This window comes from Strigops habroptila, chromosome 1 (genome assembly GCF_004027225.2).
Source record: "Strigops habroptila isolate Jane chromosome 1, bStrHab1.2.pri, whole genome shotgun sequence".
NCBI lineage: Eukaryota > Metazoa > Chordata > Aves > Psittaciformes > Psittacidae > Strigops > Strigops habroptila.
This window is the reverse complement of record NC_044277.2, coordinates 4,504,419-4,531,429: the sequence shown is the minus strand read 5'-3', so window position 1 is coordinate 4,531,429 and position 27,011 is coordinate 4,504,419. Positions and strand designations below refer to the sequence as shown.

Genomic DNA, 27,011 nt, shown 5'->3' with positions numbered 1-27,011 from the left:
CTTTTAAAATACTGACTTTGATACATGTTATACTGATTACATTGATCAAGTTCCTTCTCATTTAGAATCACAGAATCATTTAGGTTGGAAAAGACCTTTAGGATCATCAAGTCCAACTGTTGACCAATGTTTGTCTTGAAACAAAAAGATTGTGCCGGACATCTTGCTATTGGGGGAAGAATTAAAAGGAAAACAAGGAGAAAAAAAAAAAAGCCTGGAATCCTATGGCCATGAGCTGAATTACTCTGCTTTCTTTTCTATTAATGTTAACCTGCCAATGTATAAGCTTCCTAAATTCACTTTAAATTTTGAATCAACTGACTTGTACCCTTTTCCACACAATGTAATAAACAATGAATTTAATTTTGAGCTAAGAAAAGCTCTTGTAAAATAAGGAAGCAATAAACCATTAGAATTTCCATGGAAAAGAGAGGTCATCTACAGGGTACGCGAGGACCAAAAGTTCAGTGATCTCTAAGTAATGTGGCATCATCTGCTCCTGAAACAGTAAAATCCTCCCACAGTCAGCGTCAGATCTGCTCCCCCAACCCCTGGGTCTCAATTTCTAGCAGAAATTGTGCTGCATGGAATTACATTTTCTATCAAGGGCATTTCTCAAAGCCTCAATTCCTTGGCAGCTGTGTTTGCACAGTGATATCCCAGAATGGACTTCCTCCACTATCAGCTTTTCCAATAAGTAAATCTTAGTGCAGCAACACTGGGTTTTGTGCCATTAAAACCACAAATATTTTATCTAGTTTCTGTATTTTACACCAGGGAGGCTTAAAAAACAAAGTCTTTTAATATTTACTAACAATTAATACAATTTCTGTCTAAACACATTTGCAAGATGGCTCATGGAAATCAGTCCTGTTCTGCTTCAATAAGCTACGCAAGGAATTTTGTTGTATTTTTGCTACAGTGAAAACATCTACTTTCTAAGGATTAATGATACTGATAAGCATACCTGCAACTGGATTCTGGGAAACAGTCCAAATAATAATGATACTTTTTTAATACAGGAATATCTTGTTTTGTCAAGTTAATCCAATCAGTGCAAATATATCATGCAATTGAAAAAATACAGAGTATAGCAATTACTCCAGTGAGACTGTGTGTTTGTTATAAAAAGGAAATCTTCATTACAAGTATCTGGTACTTGTAATTCCAGATAATTCTAATACAAGCAAACATTGTGGGGCTTTTTATTCAAAAGAAACTATGAGTTTAAACAGATGAAACTTTCTTTCAGAACAAATATTACGGCATTTTGCCCTACATTTCATAGACTTCTAGAATGGTTTGGGTTGGAAAGGACCTTAAAGTTCAATCAGTTCCACCCCTCTGCCATGGGCAGGGACACCTTCCACCAGACCAGGTTGCCCCAAGCCCCCGTGTCCAACCTGGCCTTGAACACTGCCAGGGATGGAGCAGCCTCTGGGCACCCTGTTCCGTTGTCTCACCACCTTGATAGTAAAGCACTTCTTCCTAATGTCTAATCTAAATCTCCCCTCTGGCAGGTCGAAGCCATTCCCCCTTGTCCTATCCCTATCTGCCCTTGTCAAAAGCCCCTCTCCAGCTTTCTGTCTTGTCCCTTTAGGCACTGGGAGCTGCTCTAAGGTCTCCCCTTCAGGAGCCTTCTCTTCTCCAGGCTGCCCCAGCCCAGCTCTCTCAGCCTGGCTCCAGAGCAGAGCTGCTCCAGCCCTCAGAGCATGTCCGTGGCCTCCTCTGGACTTGCTCAAGCAGGTCCACATCCCTCTTGTGCTGGGACATTTCAGTATGTCACTTCTAGCAAAACTGCAGTCAACCACAATTACTAATTCTATAATCTTGGATAACTAACTAGTCAACTTCATGTTGTTTCTCTGGAAAGCCCACTGATGTTTGCAAACTATTTTTATCTTCGTAAGATAAGGACACAAAGACACACATCAAAAACACTCTCCGTCAAGAAAGATTTAAAAAGATACCAGGGCAAGGTCTCATCATGGGTCTGTTTGGTCAGACTGTCACGCACATAGTTGTCACAAAAATTCAGTCTTCAATCCCTACAGCTCACTGAAGAATTATCTTTGGGTTACAAGACAAAAATATGAAAACACACAGCCACATCACACACCATATTGTAAAACCAAATTGGATAAGGGTAAAAATAAGGTAAAACAAGCGGATAAGAGTATGTACAGAAGTTGTACACACAGAAGTACGTACAAACCTCGCAGCAAGAGGGAATTACAAACTTACCATCACTGAGATCTTGCAGAAGGTTTTCTTGGCATGAAAAGTCCAGCTTCACTTTAATGTTTACAGTAAGTGTTGCAATCTTTCCAGGTTTTAGAGGAAATTGGGAGAGTGTATCTTCTAGCTTCCAACTCAAGAAGTCTCCATACAGCTTCTCTGTATGAAAATAAGTAATTCTTTCATGAGCATATATATAAGCTTTATATACATTTAAGTTTATAACTAACATCATTACTTAATTACTTATCAAGCAAGGAGAAGACTGGAAAGACCGTTGGCTCTTTCATAACATAAAGTCCTTTTCTCAAAACTGAGAAGCATAAAGTATACGAGACCAAACAGGATTAGTTTGTGTTAAAAGATATTTATTTGATAAACTATTTATCATTAGTCCATATGAGACAGGGAATCTGTAATAATTAACCTTTCTCCCAAGCCTAACATGCCAGAAGACAATTTGAGGAAAATAACCCTATTATTTACTGTTCATCAATACACTGAGATAATTTATCCAGTTATTCAGTCTCCTCAGTGCTCCAGTAACATCGAAAGATCCATCTTGAAATAAAGAGGAGCAGAAGGTTATGTCTCCTTTAGGAGGAAGGGCAAATTAGTTATGTCTCACATCAAGTTCTGAAGCATGCCAAAAGCTAGAGGTATTTCAGTACCTTCAGCAAAAGCAATCAAACAGTGATACTCTGTGAACTTTACGTAAGAGAAATTTTTTCTTTTCAGAATAACAGAAAAGGTTGTTACAGATTACAATGATACAATAACACTGTGACTTCTTCCTGCATTCACCTTACTTCAGATACTAAATAGGCACAAGAAATATCTGCTAATATCTTATTTCTTTGCTACATTAGAATAATCCCGGGGTAGGAAAGCCATTATAGAGTGTCTGGCTGAAATGGAGTTAATTTTCTTCACAGGGGCCTGCCTCGTGCTGTGTTTTGGATTTGTGACTAGAACAGTGTTGATAGTTCACCAGCTTTTTGGCTATTCCTGTAGCAGTTGCATGGCATCAAAGCTTTCTCTTTTCCCTCTCTGCATCGCCAGAGAAGCTGCTCAGAGAAGCTGTGGCTGCCCCATCCCTGGCAGTGTTCAAGGCCAGGTTGGACACAGGGGCTTGGAGCAACCTGCTCTAGTGGAAGGTGTCCCTGCCCGTGGCAGGGGGTTGGAATTGAATGAGCTTCAAGGTCCCTTCCAACACAAACCATTCTGTGATCCTATGATTCCATGCCATAAAATGTCATTTTGTTTTGTTTTTTTCTTCCTCTTTCCTTTGCTTATTAAACAATCTTTAGCTGTGAGTCTTCTCACTTTTGTCCTTCTGATTCACTTCCCCACCCTGACGGGGGAAACAACATGGGAATGAGCAAGCAACTGGTTGTGGGCTTCAGTTCTGGCCAGGGTTAACCCACTACTTCCATAAATTGATTAACATTTGCAACACCATACAATGCTAAACACTTAAGAAAAGTCTGTAATACAGAAAATAAACATGCTGGTTTAACTGATCGAATCCTAATACTATGTTTATTCATCTACTGTAGCAATGCATACCATCTCCAAACTACACTGAAGAATTCTCCTAGAGGCTCAATGAAACTGTAGTGATAGGACAAGGGGTAATGGCTTCAAACTTAAACAGGAGAAGTTTAGATTAGATATAAGGAAGAAGTTCTTTACTGTGAGGGTGGTGAGGCACTGGAATGGGTTGCCCGAGGAAATTGTGAATGCTCCATCCCTGGCAGTGTTCAAGGCCAGGCTGGACACAGCCTTGGGTGACATGGTCTAGTGTGAGGTGTCCCTGCCATGGCAGGGGGTTGGAACTGGATGATCTTAAGGTCCTTTCCAACCCAAACCATTCTATGGTTCTATGAAACACCATTTGAGCACTGCTTTGTGTAACACAGGGACCACCAAAAGTCACACAGCTCATCTCTACTTCACATCAGGCTACTGTATGTAAGAGCAAGTTAGTGTACTGGCATTTCAGAGCCTCTCAAAACCCTCATCTATGATCCCCGTCTGTGAAAACAGGGTGGGAATACTGCCTGAACAACTACCATCTAGAATTAAGGACCTTTTTAAAAAGATCATTAGAATTCCAGTCCAAACTTGGTTGTTTTGCACAGAAACAAAAGTGAATATTTTTCCATTAACTTCTACCTAAAAAAAAAAAAGACTCCTTTGTGCCTAAGACGAGTTTTTCTCACAGACCATCAATTGTTGTCTTGTGCTTTTTCACATCAAATCAATATTATAGACATCTTTATAACACATATGAGGCAAGAATAAAAATATTGTCCTAGTAATTGTCTTCTTAAAGTCATCTCGACCTCCTCTAATAAGTTAGCTGTAACCATATCAGTGTTCTGATTTTCTTTTATTTTCAAGAAAAGAAGTAGCTTAGCAAGAAGAGCAATCTCTATCCCCTTTTCCTGATAAGTAAAAAAACACAACCCAAGTCTTGGAAAGCAAATGCAGGGACTGTGAGAACGAAGACCTTAGGCCCACTGTAGGAGAGGATCAGGTTCGAGACCATCTTAAGAACCTGAACGTGCACAAGTCGATGGGACCTGATGAAATCCATCCACGGGTCCTGAAGGAGCTGGCGAATGAAGTTGCTAAGCCACTGTCCATCATATTCGAAAAATCCTGGCAGTCAGGTGAAGTTTCCCGATGACTGGAAGAAGGGTAATATAACCCCCATTTTCAAGAAGGGGAAGGTGGAAGACCCGGGGAACTACAGACCAGTCAGCCTCACCTCTGTGCCTGGCAAAATCTTGGAACAGTTTCTCCTGGAAAACATGCTAAGGCACATGAAAAACAACGAGGTGGTTGGTGACAGCCAACATGGCTTCACTAAGGGGAAATCCTGCCTGACCAATTTGGTGGCCTTCTATGATGGAGCCACGGAACTGATGGACAGCGGCAGAGCAGTTGATGTCATCTACCTGGACTTGTGCAAAGCATTCGACACTGTCCCACATGACATCCTTGTCTCTAAATTGGAGAGACATCAATTTGATAGATGGACCACTCGGTGGATAAAAAACTGGCTCGATGGCCGCACACAAAGAGTTGTGGTAAATGGCTCGATGTCCAGTTGGAAACCTGTAACGAGTGGTGTCCCTCAGGGATCGGTGTTGGGACCGGTCCTGTTCAACATCTTTGTCGGTGACATGGACAGTGGGATTGAATGCGCCCTCAGCAAGTTTGCCGATGACACCAAGCTGTGTGGTTCGGTTGATACGCTGGAGGGAAGGGATGCCATCCAGAGGGACCTTGACACGCTTGTGAGGTGGGCCGATGCCAACCTTATGAAGTTTAACCAAGCCAAGTGTAAGGTCCTACATCTGGGTCGGGGCAATCCCAGGCACTGCTACAGGCTGGGCAGAGAAGAGATTCAGAGCAGCCCTGCAGAAAAGGACTTGGGGGTGTTGGTTGACGAGAAGCTTAACATGAGCCAGCAGTGTGCGCTTGCAGCCCAGAAAGCCAACCGTATCCTGGGCTGCATCAAAAGAAGCGTGACCAGCAGGTCGAAGGAGGGGATCCTGCCCCTCTACTCTGCTCTTGTGAGACCTCACTTGGAGTACTGCGTACAGTTCTGGTGTCCTCAACATAAAAAGGACATGGAGCTGTTGGAGCGAGTCCAGAGGAGGGCCACGAGGATGCTCAGGGGCTGGAGCACCTCCCATATGAAGACAGGCTGAGAAAGTTGGGGCTGTTCAGCCTGGAGAAGAGAAGGCTGCGTGGTGACCTCATAGCAGCCTTCCAGTATCTGAAGGGGGTCTACAAGGATGCTGGGGAGGGACTCTTCCTTAGGGACTGTAGTGGTAGGACAAGGGGTAATGGGTTCAAACTTAAACAGAGGAAGTTTAGATTAGATATAAGGAAGAAGTTCTTTACAGTGAGGGTGGTGAAGCACTGGAATGGGTTGCCCAGGGAGGTTGTGGATGCTCCATCCCTGGCGGTGTTCAAGGCCAGGTTGGACAGAGCCTTGAGCCACATGGTTTAGGGCAAGGTGTCCCTGCCCATGGCAGGGGGGTTGGAACTAGATGATCTTAAGGTCCTTTCCAACCCTTACGATTCTATGATTCTATGATTCTATATTATGCCAAAAGGATGTTTTTCCTCAGTGTAAGCAAAGAAGAATGACATCTCCCAAGCACTTGAACTTATCTTCAGTTTAACGAACAAATTGTTTCCAAAATGTATTTTCATTAAGTAGGGGATTTATTTGAAGACAGATATTATAATTGAAAAGACTTTCCATGTGAGAACAGCCCTTGAAGATACTCTCAAATGTAACACCTACAATTACAAGACAAGGTCTAAATGTCTGAGCTATAAGCTAAGCTGTAGACAAAAATCTAATTTATATTTATCTGAGATTGGTTTATAGTTTAATAATGTTTTCTTCAGCTTGTTCAGTAATCATTATCAGAGTGAATTATAGACTCATGGAATCATAGAATGGTTCAGGTTGGAAGGGACCTTAAAGCTCATCCAGTTCCAACCCCCTGCCACGGGCAGGGACACCTTCCACTAGAGCAGGTTGCTCCAAGCCCCTGTGTCCAACCTGGCCTTGAACACTGCCAGGGATGGGGCAGCCACAGCTTCTCTGGGAAAAGTCTGTGCCAGCACCTCAGCACCCTCACAGGGAAGAGCTTCTATACTATGGCATGGTGCTTCAAACCTTTCAGTTCAGTGGGAACCTGTCTCATTTGAGGCATGCCTTCATTCAGTAGTTTCTACAGTCCCAAATTTGTGTTTACCAAACAAGTTACAAGTGCCTGTTAGTTACGAGTTTAAATTATTAACTTCTTTTATTATTTATTTTACTTAATATTAAATCACTAAAATTGTAACAAACGGAACAGCTTACCCATAATCTGACTTTGGGTTACCCTACACCGGTATAACTCTTAACAGATTTTAAGGTCTGCCAAAACAAAATGCTATCAGCATTAAATTGTTCTGTAAATTACATCCACCACTTGATCAGATTCATTTCCAGAGAGTTTATCCTGAGTAGATTTCAAAATCATTTGGGGAAGTAGTAACATCATAAACAAGAAACTCAAAAGGACCTCATGAAATCAAGTGAGCAAGCAAAAAACGGACTTCAATATACATAAAGGTAAAATAATACAATTGGGTGAGGTGGTGAAATACAAGCTATGCCCGGAACTTGGAACTGGCAATTGCAACTCCACAAAGAAACCATGGAGTCACCATGGCTTCTCACAGTTGACTTATGGAATCGCCACATGAGCAGCAACAGAAAACCAAACAAAGCAAAAAACCCAGGTCATCATCAGGAAGGATACTGAGAGCAAGTCTGAGGGGGAAGCAGTTTGCCACTGTATAGAACTTTGGTGTGCTCACATCCTAAACACTTGCAGGTATGATCTCTGTACTACATGGAGGACATACTAGAACTAGAGACAGCCCAAAGAACAGTAACTAAAATGATGAAGGTGTGGAGCAGCTGCCTTGTGAGCAGAGACCCTTCGGTCTGAAAGGCTGAGCAGGGAAAGATGACTGCAGATTGTAAACATTACAAAGACGGCAGATAAAGTGAATGCAGAACTGTTGCTCACTAAATTCCCTGGTCTCAGAACGGGGAACATTTGATAAAACTAAGAAGAGATCAGATTAAAACAGATACAGCACTTTTCTACCCATCTGGTAGTGAACTTCTGGAATTTGTTGCTACAGGAGGCTGCAGAGGCAAGCAGTATCAGCAGCTTCAGAAGGGGATAGGCAAATCCACAAAGGGATAATTAAAAAAGAGTATGTATGCACACATCTACATGCTGAGCAAGCACAAGAGAAACACGACAGTGGAAAGACTTGCATGCTCTCCCTAAGCAGCATCCCCTAGTGAGTATTGAGTGAGATGGACCATTAGCCCTAGTAGGACATGTAAAATCTTACATCTTTGTCTTTCTGTGGGTGAATATGACAGGATGGAACTGAATCCTCTGTTAACCACAGCTTTACGATCAGCAGATAGCCTCAAACTGCAACCTGAACTTAAAGCATCCAATAAACTGTATATATGTAGAATAGTGTTATAAGCGTATCTGTAGATTCCTGACAAACACAAATCTGCAAAAAACACAGGAGGATAAAAAGATGAAGCTGAGCCTGGAGGTCCACTTGGAAAACTGGGGGAAAAGAGTTTAAAAGTAAGGACAAAAAGAAATTGCGTGGAAAGGAAAACCTAACAGACTACAGCTGAAAGGTGAAGCCTGGGTGGAACAACCAGAACTGCTGCTTCTCAAGCTGAGCAGCTAAAAAGAAATACAAATGCACGAGCAGCTTCCAAGTAGCACGGAAGGACGAGACCAGAGAACTCCACATCTCTGAATTCAATATGCACAAAGTACACTAAATGCAATTACGATCAGACACCTGAAGACAGAAATCTGACGTGTTTCACGGTAACAAAGCTCTTCAGACTTCTACGGTCATCTGCACGTCTGATTCTTCATGCCTCACCAACTGAAATTGATATTCCTAGCACAGTACACAGGACCTCAAAATAACTACAAGTTCTGAATTCATAAGCACTGGCATTCATACATCTTAACTTCCCCAAGTGTATGAAATTCTAGTAAAAATGAAAACTGTATATTTAGCAATTCAGAGTATCTGCTACCTTTTGTTTTTAATGAGAAACCGGGGTGTGCACACTAGAATTACAAGGTTAAAAGCACCAGTAAATTCATTGGCTCATAGGCTGCATGCCAATATTATTATTAATTTTACTCTGATATTGGGAAAAAACACCACCTTTCGAATTGAGGAGACAATCCAGAGTATTTTGAATTCAGATCTGGTAGATAGAAATGAACTTGCAGGACTTGTTACGCTCTTTACAAAGTAAACACACACAGCAGAGTTTCCTCTAGGCAATTAGCAAGTATCCCTAAAAAGAGGGGAAAAATGGCTCTAAAATAACGAAGCATTTAGTATATGTATGAGTGGAAAAAATAGTAAGAATCATACAAAATCATGATCTCAATCAGCCAGTGTGGGCAGAGAAGAGACTTCAGCTGAGAAACCCAGTTAGTGAATTCGTGGCAGCTAGACTGGGGCTGAAACACTAACACTTCTTCTTGTCCTACCTTCACAAGGATGTTTGGACTAACTGGAGAAAAGCCACAACTCTCTGTGGAACACACCCAATTTGAAAGACTTGACAGTTTTGTTTGGCAAAAAAACAGATAAACAGATCTATTCCTGGATATCCACAGTTCTTAAAATGGGTTACCTGGATCTCAGAGTAGGTTTTTATTTTGCAGCTACAGGTTGGGCAGAGAAGAGACTCAGAGCAGCCCTGCGGAGAAGGACTTGGGGGTGTTGGTTGATGAGAAGCTTAACATGAGCCGGCTTCAGTGTGCACTCGCAGCCCAGAAACCAACCGTATCCTGGGCTGCATCAAAAGAAGCGTGACCAGCAGGTCGAAGGAGGGGATCCTGCCCCTCTACTCTGCTCTCATGAGACCTCACTTGGAGTAGTGTGTACAGTTCTGGTGTCCTCAACATACAAAGGACATGGAGCTGTTGGAGCAAGTCCAGAGGAGGCCACGAGGATGATAAGAGGGCTGGAGCACCTCCCGTATGAAGACAGGCTGAGAAGGTTGGGGCTGTTCAGCCTGGAGAAGAGAAGCTGCGTGGAGACCTCAGAGCAGCTTCCAGTGTCTGAAGGGGGCTACAAAGGTGCTGGAGAGGGACTCTTCATCATCAATAGTAGTTGACAGGACAAGGGGTGATGGGTTCAAACTGAAACAGGGGAAGTTCAGGTGAGATATAAAGAAGAAGTTCTTTACTGTGAGGGTGCTGAGGCACTGGAAGGGGTTGCCCAGAGAAGCGGTGAATGCTCCATCCCTGGCAGTGTTCAAGGCCAGGTTGGACAGAGCCCTGGGTGACATGGTCTAGTGTGAGGTGTCCCTGCCCATGGCAGGGGGGTTGGAACTAGATGATGTTAACGTCTTTTCCAACCCAAACCATTCTACGATTCTATTTGTGGTTTGGCACAGTTAAACAGCTGAGACCGCAAGCAGATGTGTTCCAAGACCATGGGAAGAATACAGCTAGACAGGGGAATTCATTTCTCTATGTTTAAATTCCAGAGGTCAACCACTTCTAAGAAAGTTCATTGAGGTTTTCCTTCATCATCCAAGTTCATTCAGTGTGTGCAGCTGGTGCTCACTGCTAGAGCCTAAAAACTTGTGCGGCTGGTAAGAACGCCTGGCACACTCTCAGGGCTTCAAGTTTGATAACATCAGTATTACATTTGCCCAAGTGGATCAAGCAGTTGGGTTATCAAAGCTTTTAGAGTGCACCCCATAACTGAGACCTAGCAAGCCTCTGACAAGAACTGACTGGAAACAAAGGATGGGACTTTTTACAGGGCATGTAGTGATAGGACAAAGAGGAATGACTTTAAACTGACAGAGAGATTTAGACTAGATACAAGGAAGAAGCTCTTTCCTGTGAGGGTGCTGAGGCACTGGCACAGGGTGCACAGAGAAGCTGTGGCTGCCCCATCCCTGGCAGTGTTCAAGGCCAGGTTGGACACAGGGGCTTGGAGCAACCTGCTCTAGTGGAAGGTGTCCCTGCCCGTGGCAGGGGGTTGGAACTGGATGATCTTTAAGGTCCCTTCCAACCCAAATAATTCTATGAGTCTACGAAAGGCATCCAGCTTTGCACGTCATCATTCTAAAAAAAGTATTAGACTATCTGATCTACTGAAGGACAATGCGAGGTGACACAGAGTTGACCTTGACAGTATACATGTGACGTCCAGCCTACAGACACCACAGCCTCGTAGACAGGGTCGTGCAACGAGACATTAAAAGACATGACAGACGTGTTTATTGTGCCAGCATGACAAGTCCCTTTCCCTTTTGCTGATTTGCCTCGGGATCTGTTCGTAATGCACGGCTGCTAAAGGACTCAAAAACCCTGTGGTGAGCTGCAAAGGGTGAGCTGCAATTTCTGGTCATTTATCTGAGGGCCTGAGTGGAAAAAGCCCTAAAGAGGTGCACCTGAAAGAACAGAAGAGAGGAAGTAAGGGAAGGCAAGTTTCAAAGCCTGATCTCCAGAGGTTCTCATTCACAAGACGCCATTGAAAATAAGTGGAGAAGTGGGCTTCCTCAAGAGAAGCTACTGGCTACAGCTAACATAATGAAGGGCACTGCACCGCAACAGTTAATCCCATCCAGAGAATGTTTGCCATTTCCAGCATTCATCTTTGTGCTAAAAGATGGCCCCAGAAACACAAGGAAAGTAAGTCAGAGAGGCAGGCGTGCAGCAGGTACAAAAGATTTACGAGCCAAGACTAAAATACTCAAAGTAAAACAGGTGAAATAAAGGATGATTGAAAACTCTGCATTTGGATGAAATTAGACAACAACTTCTCATGGGCTCCCAAGCTGACAGGCAAGCTGTGGTCATGGCAGATGAAGATGCCTAACAGCTTTCAAGGAGACCTTGAGCAGCTTAAATCACAGGCACATTGCAGCTGAGGAGTAGTAAAGAACATCCAAGAGACAACTTCTTAATGCACTACAGTCAGTTCATAAGCGTCTGCATATGCTCTCAACTTGATATTATATATGAAGTTAAGAGTTTGTATTGCTATTAGAGATGGTTTAACGTTGCACCCACATTATTTCCATGCACACAGTACTCACTGACTAAACTGAGCTGCTGACATCACAAATCTTAAGTTCCTCATTGATCACCAGAATCCCATGTCACATGTCACACTATTTTGTGAGTCCATCTTTATGTATTTGTATCAATTTACAATAATAACTAAAATGGAAGAGAGTCCATTTGCCAAGAAGGCAAAGGTCCATCCTTTGCAAGGCCTACATGCAACCACATTTGAAATAACATGCTTAATGTGGCTCTTCTGCCACAGATCGCATATTTCAGTGCTTTACATCATACCCACAGCACACAGTGATGTAAAAAGTCATACTTGTATATTTTCCTCTGATAACAGGGTTTATCTCAAGCATACAGTTCCAAAAATAGGGGTGCATTTTGCTTCTGAATATCATGATCTCAGTCTGAACAAGACAAGAAACTGAAGATTCTACTTGACAGGACTCTGGATAACCTGATGTAGACTTTTTCCTTCACAAGGACGTTGTTTAAAACTATTTCCAGAGGTCCCTGCCCATGTAGACGTCTATTATTCTACGGTTTTGATGGCAAGGTTCTCAGACCCAGAACAAATATCATTTGGTGCCTCTCAAAACATGCTCTCATTTCTGTTTTTCCAAAATGATGATTTAAGAAATATGCATACTCAGAAAAACTTTCCTTTTTCTGATAAAGAGAATTATCACCCTTAACATCTAAGAATCTGTCAAATACATAAACAGGTTTCATTGTAGGCATTTTCTACAGAGAAAGAAAATGAAGGATTAAGTAAAATTGAGGTTCTGCTGAACTCATAGCTGCGTATATCGATTTTTCTCCTTTTTCCCTACTGTTTTTAACAGAAGTTGTAACTGAATTATGATGGATTTAAAGTTGACAAGTCACTTTTTCAAAATTCTGAACCAATTAATTGTGTAATGTTATGTACTAAGGGTCTGATTAATATCTGATTCAGAGGCCCATATATTTCACCACTCAATACATTTTATTTCATCAAGTTCACCATTCAATATGTGTGCTGTATTTGGTCTTTCTGTTACATACATACAGCACCAAGCACAGAAGCACGATGGATTTCCTGAAGAAAGAACAGTAAGTCATCATACATTTCAGCTTCTAAAATCATTCTTGGTAACAAGTCTCAGGCAGAAAATCTATTCTTAAATGATTGGCAACTCTGATTCTCTCAGGTTACAGAGAAGAGGATACTCTGTTAACGAAAAGAGTCAACGAGCTCAAACGCTGAAGTGAACAAAAATCACCAGGTATCACACTGCATTTTAATACTCTGTCATTGACAGAACAAAACCTGCACTAAAACAAGGTATTTCTATTGTCAATAAAGATTATCTTGCTTGTCATCTGCAGTGCTTCTGTTCATAATCATTTTTGTAACAATGCCTCAGAGGACAAACCAAAACTGATAAAACACATCACAAAACAAAAGCAAGGTTCGCCCATCAGACTACTTTTTAATACTAATATATAGAGAGTATTTTAGGAGAAATAAGTGGGAGCAGGAGATGTACTGTATTTCTTCCATACCTCCAATTTAACTCACAATAGCTTATTTCATTCATTGCCTTGGTTTTTAAAGTCTTTTACCCAATTCTTTTCTTATTGTTCAGTGAGTGACAGAGAAGTAGGCTTATTTACTTCAATTCCCTCAAATAAGACATTACTGCTAATGGTAATTTATTTAATTAACTAATCAGTATATTTAGACATAAGGAGAAAAAATTTAGACCCAAGATTCCTGCCTTTTGCTCGTTAATGCCTCAGGATTTTACTTTCCTAAGTAACATTAAAATGAAATCTAGATTTTCAAAAAGCTGATACCATTTAACACACAGATGGTTCTACGGCTCCTTTCATTTTCATTCATTCTCTTTCATTTCTATATTCCTACAATAAAATCAAAGTAAATTATTCCAGTTCCGTAACATGGATTACAAGATTTATTCTAAACTGATCTAAAAGAAGCATAACTCAACTAGTCCCTCTTTTATCAGAGAAAAGTTACCATTGTTATCTAGAAGCATAAATCAGCATACACACCCTTGGTGTTGACTGTTTTTGCTGTGACCTCTAGTTTCTCCAGTGGTTCTGTTCCAATATTTTCTAACTTGATGATAAGCTGTTGGGTCTCTCCGTTGTACAGCTGGACAGACACATTAGTAGAGATTTCATCCCCTGAAGAAGGCTGAAGTGTATGAGCAGACCTGCAAAATGTAACACAAGAACAAAATATTATGATTAGAATGTTAAAAGCCTACCCAAGCTACTATTTACTATATATATAACTATATATTTAATAAAAATACATATATTCTATATTACTCTGTATATTCTATAAACTATTCCTTGAAGACTCAGAAACTACTGCTCTCCAATCTTGAAGATATTAATTTCCCACTCTCATTTTAGCCAGAATCTTTTTTATAACCATTAAGGACAAATGTTAATAATTTATGCGTAAGACAAGTCAGACTTCAAACAATATAAAATATGTATTTCTGGCTGTGAAAGCTAGTTTAAAATTGCAGAAAACGGGAGAAAAGTAAGAAAGGGAAAAGAGAAGAAAAGAAAAACAGGTCATTAGAATGAGTGAACTTGACAGAATTGATATCTGATCTACCCAGTGATAGAATCCTAGTGTTGAGTAACAACGAGTATCAATGAGTAGAATATGAAGTTGAGCACTACATTGGAGAAACCAGGTCCTCTGCAAGGCCTCTGATTAGCCCATAAAAATTACAAAAGTAAGAATGAAGTCAGCTGATAGGAGAAACCTCAGAAGAGATGAAAGCTTTGTACTCACACGTGAGGACACATCATCTTACATTGTTAGGCATTACCAAACTCCACCAATATATGATATTTTTGGGACTTTTTATAAGAATGTAGTGATGGGACAAAGGGGAATGGCTTTGAACTGACAGGGGGGAGATTGAGATGAGCTCTGAGGCAGAAGCTCTTCCCTGTGAGGGTGCTGAGGCGCTGGCACAGGCTGCCCAGAGAAGCTGTGGCTGCCCCATCCCTGGCAGTGTTCAAGGCCAGGTTGGACACAGGGGCTTGGAGCAACCTGCTCTAGTGGCAGGTGTCCCTGCCTGTGGCAGGGGGCTGGAACTGGATGAGCTTTAAGGTCCCTTCCAACCCAAACCAGGCTGTGACTCTTCAATGACACATAAACAGCACTGTCTCATGCAGCCGTTCACTCAAACTTTTCTTAAGGGATCCTAACAATATCAGAAACATGAGGTAAGATATATGTAGGAGAGCAATATATTGTAAAGAGATGAAAAAAGAATATTCTATGAGTTTTATGTGCTAGAGAAAATGCCTGGGTATCTAAAGCTTCAGAAACATGAGAATTTATTTAAATGAGTATGAAGGATTTCATTTTTAAAGTAACAAATGTGTCAAACCAGTCAATTATTGAAAGAGCAGATATACACAGCACTATGACAACACATCATAGATAAAAGAGAATCGAGCAGTAACCTTGACCTCTGCTAGGAGAAGTAACGTGAGAGTTGGGAGGATGCAGTTTAGTGGACAGCAGAGGGCAGAAACCTTATGGGAATGGATCGTGGAAGACATTCATTGAGTGAAAGGTGAAACAGTGAATATAAATGAACTTTTTAGAACATGAATGAGGGAAGGAAGATTGCAGAACAAGACAGATGGGCAGAGGTTCAATTTCTGACTGTATTTTTCATGCTAATGCAAAGTGGTCAGAAGGCATCAAGGATACAAGGGCAAAAGCTACTGAGACTAATGACCAATAAATCTGTTCGTAAACCCAGGTTCAGCAACTTCTTTCAGTAAGTTTTTCTGCCATCCTTTCTCTCGATCCTGTCTTTCTTGAACACAATATAAGCAACCTCCACAAACAAGAGTAAATCTTAGTCTTTCAGAACGCACCTATGAAAAGTACTTAAACCACATTGTTTTGATCATTTAAAATTTACTGTCCTGTATGGTTATCATTGCAGCACTCTGAAGTTTGGGCGTTTGGAATGACACTAAAGAAAGAATTTCTTTGCTCCCCTCATATTTAGACAAAAGTATCATGGAATTGCAAACTAACAAACCAAACAAATGGCACCTTCAATTACTGTATAGATGTACACCTGAAACCTGAGCCCAAACTAATCCTTTTCTGTAACGCAGCTTCTTAAAATTAAAAACCATCCCAATTCATGTATACCTTGTTTCAGCTTTATTCTGGACTTGCAAGACCTCAGAACTGAGGCTTGTCAAAGGGATACTGGTAGATGAAGAATGAGATATTATCCAGCAATGTGCGCTTGCAGCCCAGAAAGCCAACTGTATCCTGGTCTGCACCCAAAGAAGCGTGACCAGCAGGTTGAGGGAGGTGATTCTCCTCCTCTGCTCCACTCTCATGAGACCCCAACTGGAGAATGGTGTCCAGCTCTGGGAGCAACAACGTAAGGACATGGGCCTCCTGGAGCCAGGCCAGAGAAGGCTGGAGATTATCAGGGCGCTGGAGCACCTCTGCTATGGAGACATGCTGAGAGAGCTGGGGCTGTCAGGTCTCTAGAAGCGAAGGCTCTGGGGAGACTTTGTGGCATTTCAATTCTTAGAGGGGGCTTGTAAGAAAGACACAGACTTTTTAATCGAGGCTTGTAGTGACAGGACAAGGAGGAATGGCTTTAAACTGGCAGAGGGTAGGTTCAGATTGGACATAAGTAAGAATTATTTTATGATTAGGGTGGCGAGGCACTGGCACAAGTTGCCCAGAGAAGCTGTGGCTGCCCCATCCCTGGCAGTGTTCAAGGCCAGGTTGGACACAGGGGCTTGGAGCAACCTGCTCTAGCGAAAAATGGTCCCTGCTGTGCAGATGATCTTTAGATGATCTTTAAATATCCTTTCCAACCCAAACCATTCTGATTCTAGGACTGCTCTGAACTTGTGCTGACCTGCCTGCAACTTTGCTTTGACTTACAAAAGCTGTAGCAGGATTTTATCTTTTGACCTGGTGGCTACACCTAATTGCTTTATTTCTGTTACCTCTGTTTGGCACAACCATAGTTTTATATAGATAGGAGTAACAAGCAGGTGTACTAGGTAGAGTGAGGTATTTATCACTAACATAGTGAGAGAAACATAGGACTGGTGTGATAGCTGAGGTGTTACAAAGTGGAGACAGAGGATCCAGTAGAGGGTACTACTAGCATGGGATGGTAAGAGATGGGGCACACAATATTGCACAGTTATTCCACTATATTAGAAAGGACTCATCAAGAAAGTGACCTGGCACACTGGCTCAAAACCTTTTGGTTCCTGTGAAAATACCTAACATTTGTCCAAGTTTCCAAGTTCATCCATATTAGAACTCCTCTGTTACTCTATTTATTAATTTTCATTTTCTTCCCTCAAGTTTCTTACTTTATAGGCTTTTTCCACCAAGACTGTTTTACTAAGTAGTGTCATATTTTTATCTACTATATATATGATACATATAAATTTATGCATAAGTAGAATGATGAAAATATATACTAACAAAGTTTCAACCCACAGCAAGCTTCATTACAGTTTCTGCTAAATTAAGCATATTAAATTGACCTTCCATAGCACAGATCAATAAAAAAAGATTTTACAGTTCTAACAAGACATTATGGTATGCTTAGAAAGGCCTGGAATTATTCTTGCCAATACGACTATATCCAAAAATTACTATTAGATCAGTCAACTGTTGAAGAAATTATGAATAGATATCTATCTTTGACCTTTCAAACAAACTTTTTCCTATTTATGAGCAGTTTCACCTACAAAGAAACAAGGCAATAAATACATTATCAAGTTTAGCTCAAATAATTCAAAATAAATAAATTTGGTGAAAAATTAAGAAAAGGCAGCTCAGCTTCAGTAGAAGGTTCCAAAGACAATCAGCTGTAAAAACCAATGTGCTCTGTCAGGAAAAGACTCTCTCAAGAATAGAAGTCAACATCAAATGTTGGCAAGATGGGTGTCAATGCAAATGTAAATGTAAAGTAAACCAGCAACATCACAGAATCATAGAACAGTTTGGGTTGGAAGAGACCTTCAAAGCTCATCTAGTCCAACACCCCTGCAATAAGCAGGGACATCTTCGACTAGATCAGGTTGCTCAGAACCACATCCACATGGCCTTGAATGTCTCCAGGTTTGGCGTGTCTACCACCTTTCTTGGCAAAGATGCAAGAAATCGGATTCAGATTTATCCTGCTGTCTGTAAACGAAGAATGTTCTTTGTTTTATTTCTTTACCACGTCTTTTAGAAGTGCAACATCCTCTGGAGAACCCAAAGGATAAAACACTCTTGATAGGAGTTGCATGAGGCAATTTCCTGGTATTACAGGGGCTGGGAGAAGGAGTTAAGTGATGGTAAACAGAGACCTCTCTGGCATACTGCAAGGTAGCTAGGAGCACACCTGAATTCCAAGGATGTCACGGCAACTGAGATTAAGTACTGAAGCTAAAATCAATTCTTAGTTTCCTCAGATGCTTAACACCAAGATACAAAGAAACCTTGTAAATGTTCCATGTTATCAGCTGAACATATACCCACAAACAGCAGACACTATGCTCACTTAGGAACACTTGCAATTCCCTCTGTATTTCAAACCCATGATGTTCTTTAATATATTCATAACTTTAGCTACCCAATATTAATTTAATTGCAGCTAAACCACACAGACTCCATATCTAGCAGAATTTTTATAGGGAATTTACCAGCATGTAACTTAATTGCAGTGTTTTATTATTTGGCTGTCTTCATTAGGGTATTACTTTATATCTTTGTAATACAACGCCACCAACACAGGCCATTCCACAGCAGCAAAGTAGAATTCAGTATGGGAAAGTAAGAACCAAACTGGTTCCTTTGCTTCACTGAGTAAACCATACATAAAAGGAATATTAAATAAATAAATAAACACACCTGAAAGTCTGTACTTTTAAAGCACTTTCTAAAATGGTAATGGATGGTAAGACTCTGAGATATAATCACCAACATGCAGCTTAATAGGTGAATGCTCTTGAACCTTGAACAGTTCCAAAAACTGAATTGACCCATTGTCTTACCAGTTCTCTCTAAAATCCTGGAATTAGACACATTCTTCACTAATAAAAAGCTCCAAATAACCTGCCTGAAACCCCACTCTACTTCTGGGTCCTTTTTGATGAGTGTATAGGAAGTTATTTTAGTTGATTCTTCCTGTATGTCTTAAACATATTGTTTCTGTAGTATGGTATCAAGTCTGGGCCCCTCCTGAACAATGGAAATATTGATATATTGGAGCAAGTCAAGAAGAGGGTTATCAAAATTATTAGGAGGCAAGAACACATGACATAAAAGTACAGGTTCGAAGTGATGGGTTGGTTCAGTTTGAAGAAGAAAAGAGAGGGCGATTTTTACTCTTCTGAATGTGGTCAGACATTGGAACTGATTTCCTAGAGAGATGATAGAAACGCCATCCATGGAAACGATGAAAACTTCACTAGATCGTGCCCTGGGCAACCTAATCTAACACTCAGTTACATCACTTCTAAATGCCATACATACCCTGCTTTGAGCAAGATCCTGGATAAGATGACCTCCAGAGGCACGCTTTCCAACCTACACTACTTCATGGATTACCTCTTTACTCCAAGATTCTATGAACATTTCGCCTTTAAAAGATTCATTCCTTTAGAAGTATGACTTTAATAATGAATAACCATTACACTGTTCTACAACATGGTTTAATCATCCCTCAGTTGATTAAATCTCAAAATATTTTCTATGAAATCACAAGGTTTCAACCAGTAAAACAAAAAACTTAGATTTCTATTCTAAAGTAAATAGCAGAGATACAGTCTATGTCTTATTTTACTAAAGCACTGATTATATCCTCAGACAAAAGACATTTTATTCAGCATGTGACTAATGCTTAATATGACCAAATAAAATCAAACTTCAACTCAGTTTCTCACCTTGGAAGAGAGGTACTGATCTGCAGCCTTGGCAAAGCTGGAATGACTTCGACAGTACAGCCATTGGTCTTGACTCCTGGCAGATTGTCCAGAAGGCAGTCACTGAAGACACCAAAAACTGAAGTGTGATAACCTGATTTTTAGAAGAAAACACCAGTATGTTGTGAATATTTCTGTTTTCTGAAAGGTCTAAAAGAGCTTACCAGTCAGATCTTGTCAATATTTCTGCTACCCAAAACCACCACTTTCTTTACAGGAGAATCTTCTTCAGATGCAAAATATGTAAAAGGTTTTCAAATCTCCTAAATAATATTTACAACTACACGACAACATAGAAACAACAATCACGTATGGCTTTTTATCTGTGACATGTAAAATGAAAAACAAACTAAACCTTAAACCTCCATTATTTCTACCACACATTATGGTAAGTTCTGTGAAATCCTTTACTAGTTCAACATGACAAGACAGGGTATAGAGATGAAGATTTTATACCACATTTTATTCACTGGTGCACATAAAACTTGTTAGCCTTCAGCATATGTTAACAATTCCCTACATCCTCCAAAAACTGTTTATAGGAAAGAGTCTCAACTGTAACCAGAAGCTAAAAGAACGCTAAAGGAAATTATTTAGTTAAAAAAAAGAAGTATATATGCATAAAAATATGCACACCCACATACAGACACCAGCCCAGAAAGCCTGGTCTGCCCAGTATCCAGGACTGTGTCAAAAGAAGCATGATCAGCAGGTCCAAGGAGGTGATTCTCCCCCTCTACTCTGCTCTCGTGAGACCACCCCTGCAGCCCTGCATCCAGTTCATGGGCCCCCAACATAACAAGGATGTGGAGCTGTTGGAGCAAGCCCAGAGGAGGCCATGAAGATGCTGCGAGGGCTGGAGCAGCTCTGCTCTGGAGCCAGGCTGAGAGAGCTGGGCTGGGGCAGCCTGGAGAACACAAGGCTCCTGAAGGGGAGACCTTAGAGCAGCCTTCCAATAACCTGGGGGGCTGACATGAAAGCTGGAGTGGGACTTTTTACAAGGGCACACAGGGACAGGACAAGGGGGAATGGCTTTAAACTGAAAGAGAGGAGATCTAGATTGGGCATCATTTTACTGTGAGTGTGGTCAGACACGAGCACTGGGTGCTCAGAGAAGCTGTGGCTGCCCCATCCCTGGCAGTGTTCAAGGCTGGGTTGGACAGGGCTTGGAGCAACTTGCTCTAGTGGAACCCAAACCATTCTCTAATTCTATACACCCGCCATAAAAGTCCACAGCTTATCCTCTAAAAAGCTGATTTTAGTTGGAAAGCACCTGTACTCCAATTCCTTACCAGCCAATATATATAAGCTATATCTAAAGGAAACTTTGATATATTGGCACACAAACAGCCACCAAGTACAGAAATCAACTCCTCTACTTGCAATATATTTTTAGTATGTGGAACTAAAAGCAGACAACTACAGCACAAATGTTCTGAATGCTTTGATGCTATTCTGTACTTACTGAAAGAGTTTCTGGAAAAGGAAAAAAAGTCATAAGAAGAATCATTTTATGAATAGACAGAAAAGCACTTAGGTAAAAATCTGTGAGAACAGTGCTTCTTCAAGTTCAAAGCCATCTTCTTCTAGTGTTTAGCTTTATTAAAATGGTTCTTTCCCTGTAACTCTTTATTCCAGGAACAGGCACCTAAAATTGTGTGTTGTTAAGATGATTCAGTCCTAGTACATGTTGAATCTATCACCTTCACATATACCTCCTTTTCAAGGAGACTGATCGGCTCGTCTTCTACAAAAGCTCTTGAATTCTCTTTACTTACTACAAACACCATTTTATTTAGGCTTATTAACGAAACGATATCTCAACTGCAGCACACTGCACACATTGGCTAAATTGTTTCTACAGAAACAATCTGCAAAAACTTCTGTAATCTTACATGAACACAGTTGATTAAGAAAAATGAACTGCAAGATTATCTTCTGTTTTCTTATGAAAAGGTTCAAGTAATCCTCCTCAGAAGCTTTCCAAATGAAAGTGTTCATAAAGGGGAGCTTGTGTTCATTATCCTTTTCTTCTCATACATGAGATATGGTAAGTATGTGTTCATTACTGCTGTTGCAAGCAAGCAACTTATCAGGCCACGTTTTTAATGAAGGCTAGTATAGAAAACATGTCTTTTTTGTTTTTACTTTAACTTACTGAGGGGAATTCACAGTGATAAATATGTATGTGACATACTAATTTATGTAATCAACAGAGATTTAAGACACACGGTTGTTTTGCTAGAAAGAGAATGAGTAAAGACGCCCCTTACCATTGACAGTGATCTGCCCAGTAGTTTGAGGAACACCAACAAGAGTAACCGGATAGAGACCAGATTCTGCAGGTAGAGAAAGAGCCGCAGGAAGAGATTCGAATTCTACTCCTGTTGTCAGCAGACCCTGAAAAAAGTCATATTACATAGATAAATCCATGACTGCTATACACTTACTTTTTATGATATATACTTCTATTTTAATCCCCTGCATTTTACATCACCCAAACTTTTATGATTTATTCCCATTTGCTCACAGCAGTTACTTTGGGTTTTAAGTTCCAGTGACTGAAGCACGCATCTAGAATTAGGGCAAGATGTGTATTCTACTGTGGAATGTGTTTCAGGATCTGAGGTGGGAATTTGATTTCATCAATTTTGCTTGAGTTGTAAGAAAATACATTGTCAAACCCTCATTTCTACTGAATTTGAGTTTTTCCCCACTTCAACATGGAGATTTCAGCTATCAGAAACAATCCACAAACACACAAGTAAAACCTAATTCTTCCTTCCTATACATTCACCACCAGTGCACCAGGGTACTGACACTTTCTGATTGCCACTTCATAAATGCAAGCTTGATCCCTGCTTTTCAAACAGGTATGTTTGTTTATGTAGCTGGAAGCTTAAACAGGCCTTGTCTGCATTCTTGGTGAAATATTCCTTGCAATAACTCAGAATAATTATTGTGATAACTAGCCAATACAAACTAATATTAGATATGATGAAACAAAATTGATTGCATGTGACTGAACATGAATCCTTCCAGTGGGATTCACCCCACAGAAATGGGGTGAACATTCACACTAATATTGACTTAGCTGCAGTCTTCTTCATAATCACTCTGCTTTTGCTTTGGCTGAAGCAAATCTCAGAACATAAACAAAGGTGACCCTATATACTCTCCAAAACTCACTGTGAAAACAGGTACAAAAGGCTTTGTAAGAGTATTTCGGTCCCAAAAGCACTGAGCTATCACTTGGCCAAACATCCAAATATATTTGAATTATTCAGGATTCACCTCAACTAAATACTTTCACGCAAGTACTTGAAGTACTAAAAAGAAATCAATGACAAAGAAAACCCCCACCAATGTCTTGTTCAGTATCAGCTATAGCAAATGTAAATAAACAGAACTGATAGGGACCTCTGAATATTATCTAATCCACCTCCCTACTCTGAAGCAGAGCCAACTCCACATTAACCATTCCCAGCATGTTTACCTAGGGAGTTTTAAAATGTCCCTCAGTGGTAGTGTCTAAGAGAGGATTAGGTAATTTAATTCAGTGGTTAAACTGGAAAGCCTTTCCAGTTCAAACTTCCTTCCTAATACTGCATTGAACTTACCTTGTAACAATTAATACACATAATTTTTTTCCATTACTTGCTAATTCCTCAAATTAGCCAGCAGATCAAGTGCCTACAAACATACACAAAATACTCCTTACAATGCCATTGTGAAATCATAGTCAGGTCACTTTTCTTGAATATGGGAAGCTCCTCATTAAGGCATGGTCCTAATTAGCCCAGTTTTCCTTCAGGCACGGGGGACAGGGAAGCAGTGAGTGAGATTTCTCCCACATCCTTACTCATCTACTTCACATTTTTAATCAAGCTGGATGTCAGGACATACGTTTACATACATCTATTTCACTTCTTGCAGTATAACCAGTCTTGTGCTCTTACTTAGTAAGAATTAGTCCCCCATCCCAGCAATTAGACATCCTCCACTATCAAACTGAACTGAAGGGGGTACGTGGAAAGACATTGCCCTGAAAGCCCTTTTGGTTCCTGTAAAGGCAAAACTAACTTCAAGTGTGGCCATAAACCAGCACAGCCTCAAGAAATGCATCTAAAGTAGCCATGTGTGCGCATATACAGGCTGCCATATGACCCCAAAGGTGCCAGTCAAAACCTTACTGCCCAGCTAACAGTTTGAGCTATGACACCTATGAGCTCCTTCGTTGCAGGGAATTGAGGCTTGGAATGGATCAGAGCCAAGTAACCCTGGAGAAACTAAAGCTCACAACCACAAAGGGAAATAAAGTAGGGAAATGACCTGAGAAAAATTTAATCAATGGTAATATTTTTAAAGGTTAATGGTCAAGGCTCAGGAGAAACAATGACTGCAACTCAGCTGTCAGAGAAACCACCTTCCTTGCCGAAGGGTTTAAGAGGAGTGTACTAACAGCAGACAAAATCCAGACAAAAATCAAGGTTAATAGAGACAGTAACAGACGAAAAGGCACGTGAATGTATCTGGAGCACAATCACCCAAAACATGCACGTGCTTATGGACAAAAAGGAATACTTACTCTTAAGAGTATTGAAATTGATGGTATTAAAATGATTTAGTAACAGTCAAGGGAAAAAAACAAGCTATATATAGTGTACATCGTTCCCTACCCCTGAAATGGTATCAAAATGACACCCTTGGATCATGCTGATCACAAACACAGCACGTTGATCACAGGTAGCTGCTAAAGCAAAATAAGTCCTCAGCACAATGTATCTTTCTCACAATGCAGTAAGAATACATTCTCAGGCTATTCTTTAACAACAAAACCCATGAAAACGAAGAGATTTTCTAGAGAACAAATGCAATGCAAATGCCAAAACACCCACACTAAGCACAAACTATGCCTGGACTAGAAATAAAAGAGCTTCAAGCGTATTATCCCATGAAAGAGCATAGAACATTCATTTCTCCCATCGTAAGAGTTTTAGTATTCAGTAAAACTTTAAGTTTTTAAAGTAAAGATATTAAGAAAACATAAAAACTCATTGAAATGAACAAAAATCCAATATAAACCTCAATTAGGCTTCAGAGTTCCAGAAGCAAACTGAAATCAAGATACTTACCCTTAAAACTTAACCCACACAAATAAGTTTGAAAAGACAATGACAGATCTACAAATGACTGAAAGACATTTTCAATATCACTGTTTGCTGAATAGCAGAAGTCAGCAATATTTGCCCAACATTGCCCTCTGGTGCCTAAAAATTGTTTAGATGAACAGTGAAAACCAAATCAAGGCTGAAGTGCTGTCATATCCTTTAGCCAAACATATCCAACACACAAAAAAAGGCAATAACTGCTAAGATTTCTTTTTCCCTAGAGTCTTATTCCTTATTTCAAGTAACAATATTTAGTAATCATTGCTCTTTCTGACCTTATAGCAAAAGTTCACCCAGATGCAAGGCTTTCTTCAGAGAATATATGAATCATACACACACACAAAAAACCAATCCTACATTTCCATGTATTCTTATAAAGCAATTTAAACTGTCTTAGTGAATATATGCATGCTATTATCACTGCATGTCTTTCAATCACTTCAAACCTCGATTTAGTTTTAGAGTAACAAAACAACTTGGATGTAAATGGTAGCATTTGGGGATGCTGTTAAAGCAACATGAGTACGTAACTGCTTTTTTTAGGCTTTACTAACCAATCCTGAAATGCAACCATTCTTTTTTTTAAAGTAACATTGCTTTCAAAGTTGGTTTTTATGCTGAACGTACTTTATACAACGTCGTCAAATATGTTATACAAAATGGGTCAGAGGTTTATTTAAAAGGAAAATTACCCTACTATTTCTACTAAGGTTATTTTAGGCAGACCTAGAAAACACCAAACATGTCATTTTTATCCTTCTCCCCCTCACCTTTCTTGTGCACATTCTTGCTCAATATAGCTTGAATTAAATGTAGCGTATCAGCAAGTAAATATCCTCTCAAGATGGCAGAAACAATTCAAAGATGTGAATTCACTAAAGACTGGTTCATGGAAACAATTTAAATGATCATAAACTAAGTTATGGGATTGATTAGAAAGATTTATCAAAACTTTAGATGGTATTTTTAAACATTAACATGGAGCTCTTCGCTAATAGTATAGTTTTGAAGCTTACAAAAAAAATCTAAAAGCTATTCTTACAGCACCATTAATTAAAATACCACACTTAAAATGTCTTCAAATAAATACAGCCCCAAACTGAAGAACTACAGAACAAAGACTTTCTGTTTGAATAATGACTTCATACTGTAAATTACATTATCCCTATATTAGAGCAAGTCCAGAGGAGGCCACGAGGATGATCAGGGGCTGGAGCACATCCCATATGGGGACAGGCTGAGAAAGTTGGGGCTGTTCAGGCTGGAGAAGAGAAGCTGCGTGGAGACCTCAGAGCAGCTTCCAGTGTCTGAAGGGGGCTACAAGGATGCTGGAGAGGGACTCTTCATCAGGGACTGTAGTGACAGGACAAGGGGTGATGGGTTCAAACTGAAACAGGGGAAGTTCAGGTCAGATATAAGGAAGAAGTTCTTTACTGTGAGGATGGTGAGGCACTGGAAACGTCATGGATGCCCCTCAAAGGCCAGGTTGGACAGGACCTAGCACTAGATGACCCTCGGAATGAGATGATCTTAAGGTCCTTTCCAACCCTAACCATTTGATGAGTCTATGGTTTGGGGTAGTATTTTTTAGTTTCTTGATAATCATTTATTAAATGCAGAGAATATTTATTAAACACGCTGCTCTCTATATATTGTAGCCGCCTTAGAACCAAGGCTGTATCTTCTACAGCAGGTGCAGGAAAAAATGCTTTCACTCAATAAATAACAATGCCTCAAACTTTCTAAGCTTCCCCCCCCCCACCCCTTAATATGAAACTTGAGAAACAGTAGGAAAAAGTAGGAAAACCTTGCAATGTATCTTTACATTCATTTTATATTAACAGTGGATCTCGCTAGACCGTACTTTCTTTAACTT

At 40.3% G+C, this 27,011-nt stretch overlaps 1 protein-coding gene across 2 annotated transcripts in view; it reads right to left on the bottom strand.

Moving 5' to 3' along the window:
- TRAPPC9 (trafficking protein particle complex 9) overlaps positions 1-27,011 on the bottom strand; it is a 481,851-nt gene that overhangs the window by 395,958 nt on the left and 58,882 nt on the right. For both annotated transcript variants that reach the window (XM_030504527.1, XM_030504536.2), the window contains exons 13-16: positions 22,238-22,364; positions 19,926-20,058; positions 14,001-14,164; positions 2,245-2,397 (exon numbers count right to left, since the gene is read on the bottom strand). In XM_030504527.1, the coding sequence (XP_030360387.1) occupies positions 2,245-2,397; positions 14,001-14,164; positions 19,926-20,058; positions 22,238-22,364 (577 nt within the window). The remainder of the gene's footprint in view (positions 1-2,244; positions 2,398-14,000; positions 14,165-19,925; positions 20,059-22,237; positions 22,365-27,011) is intronic.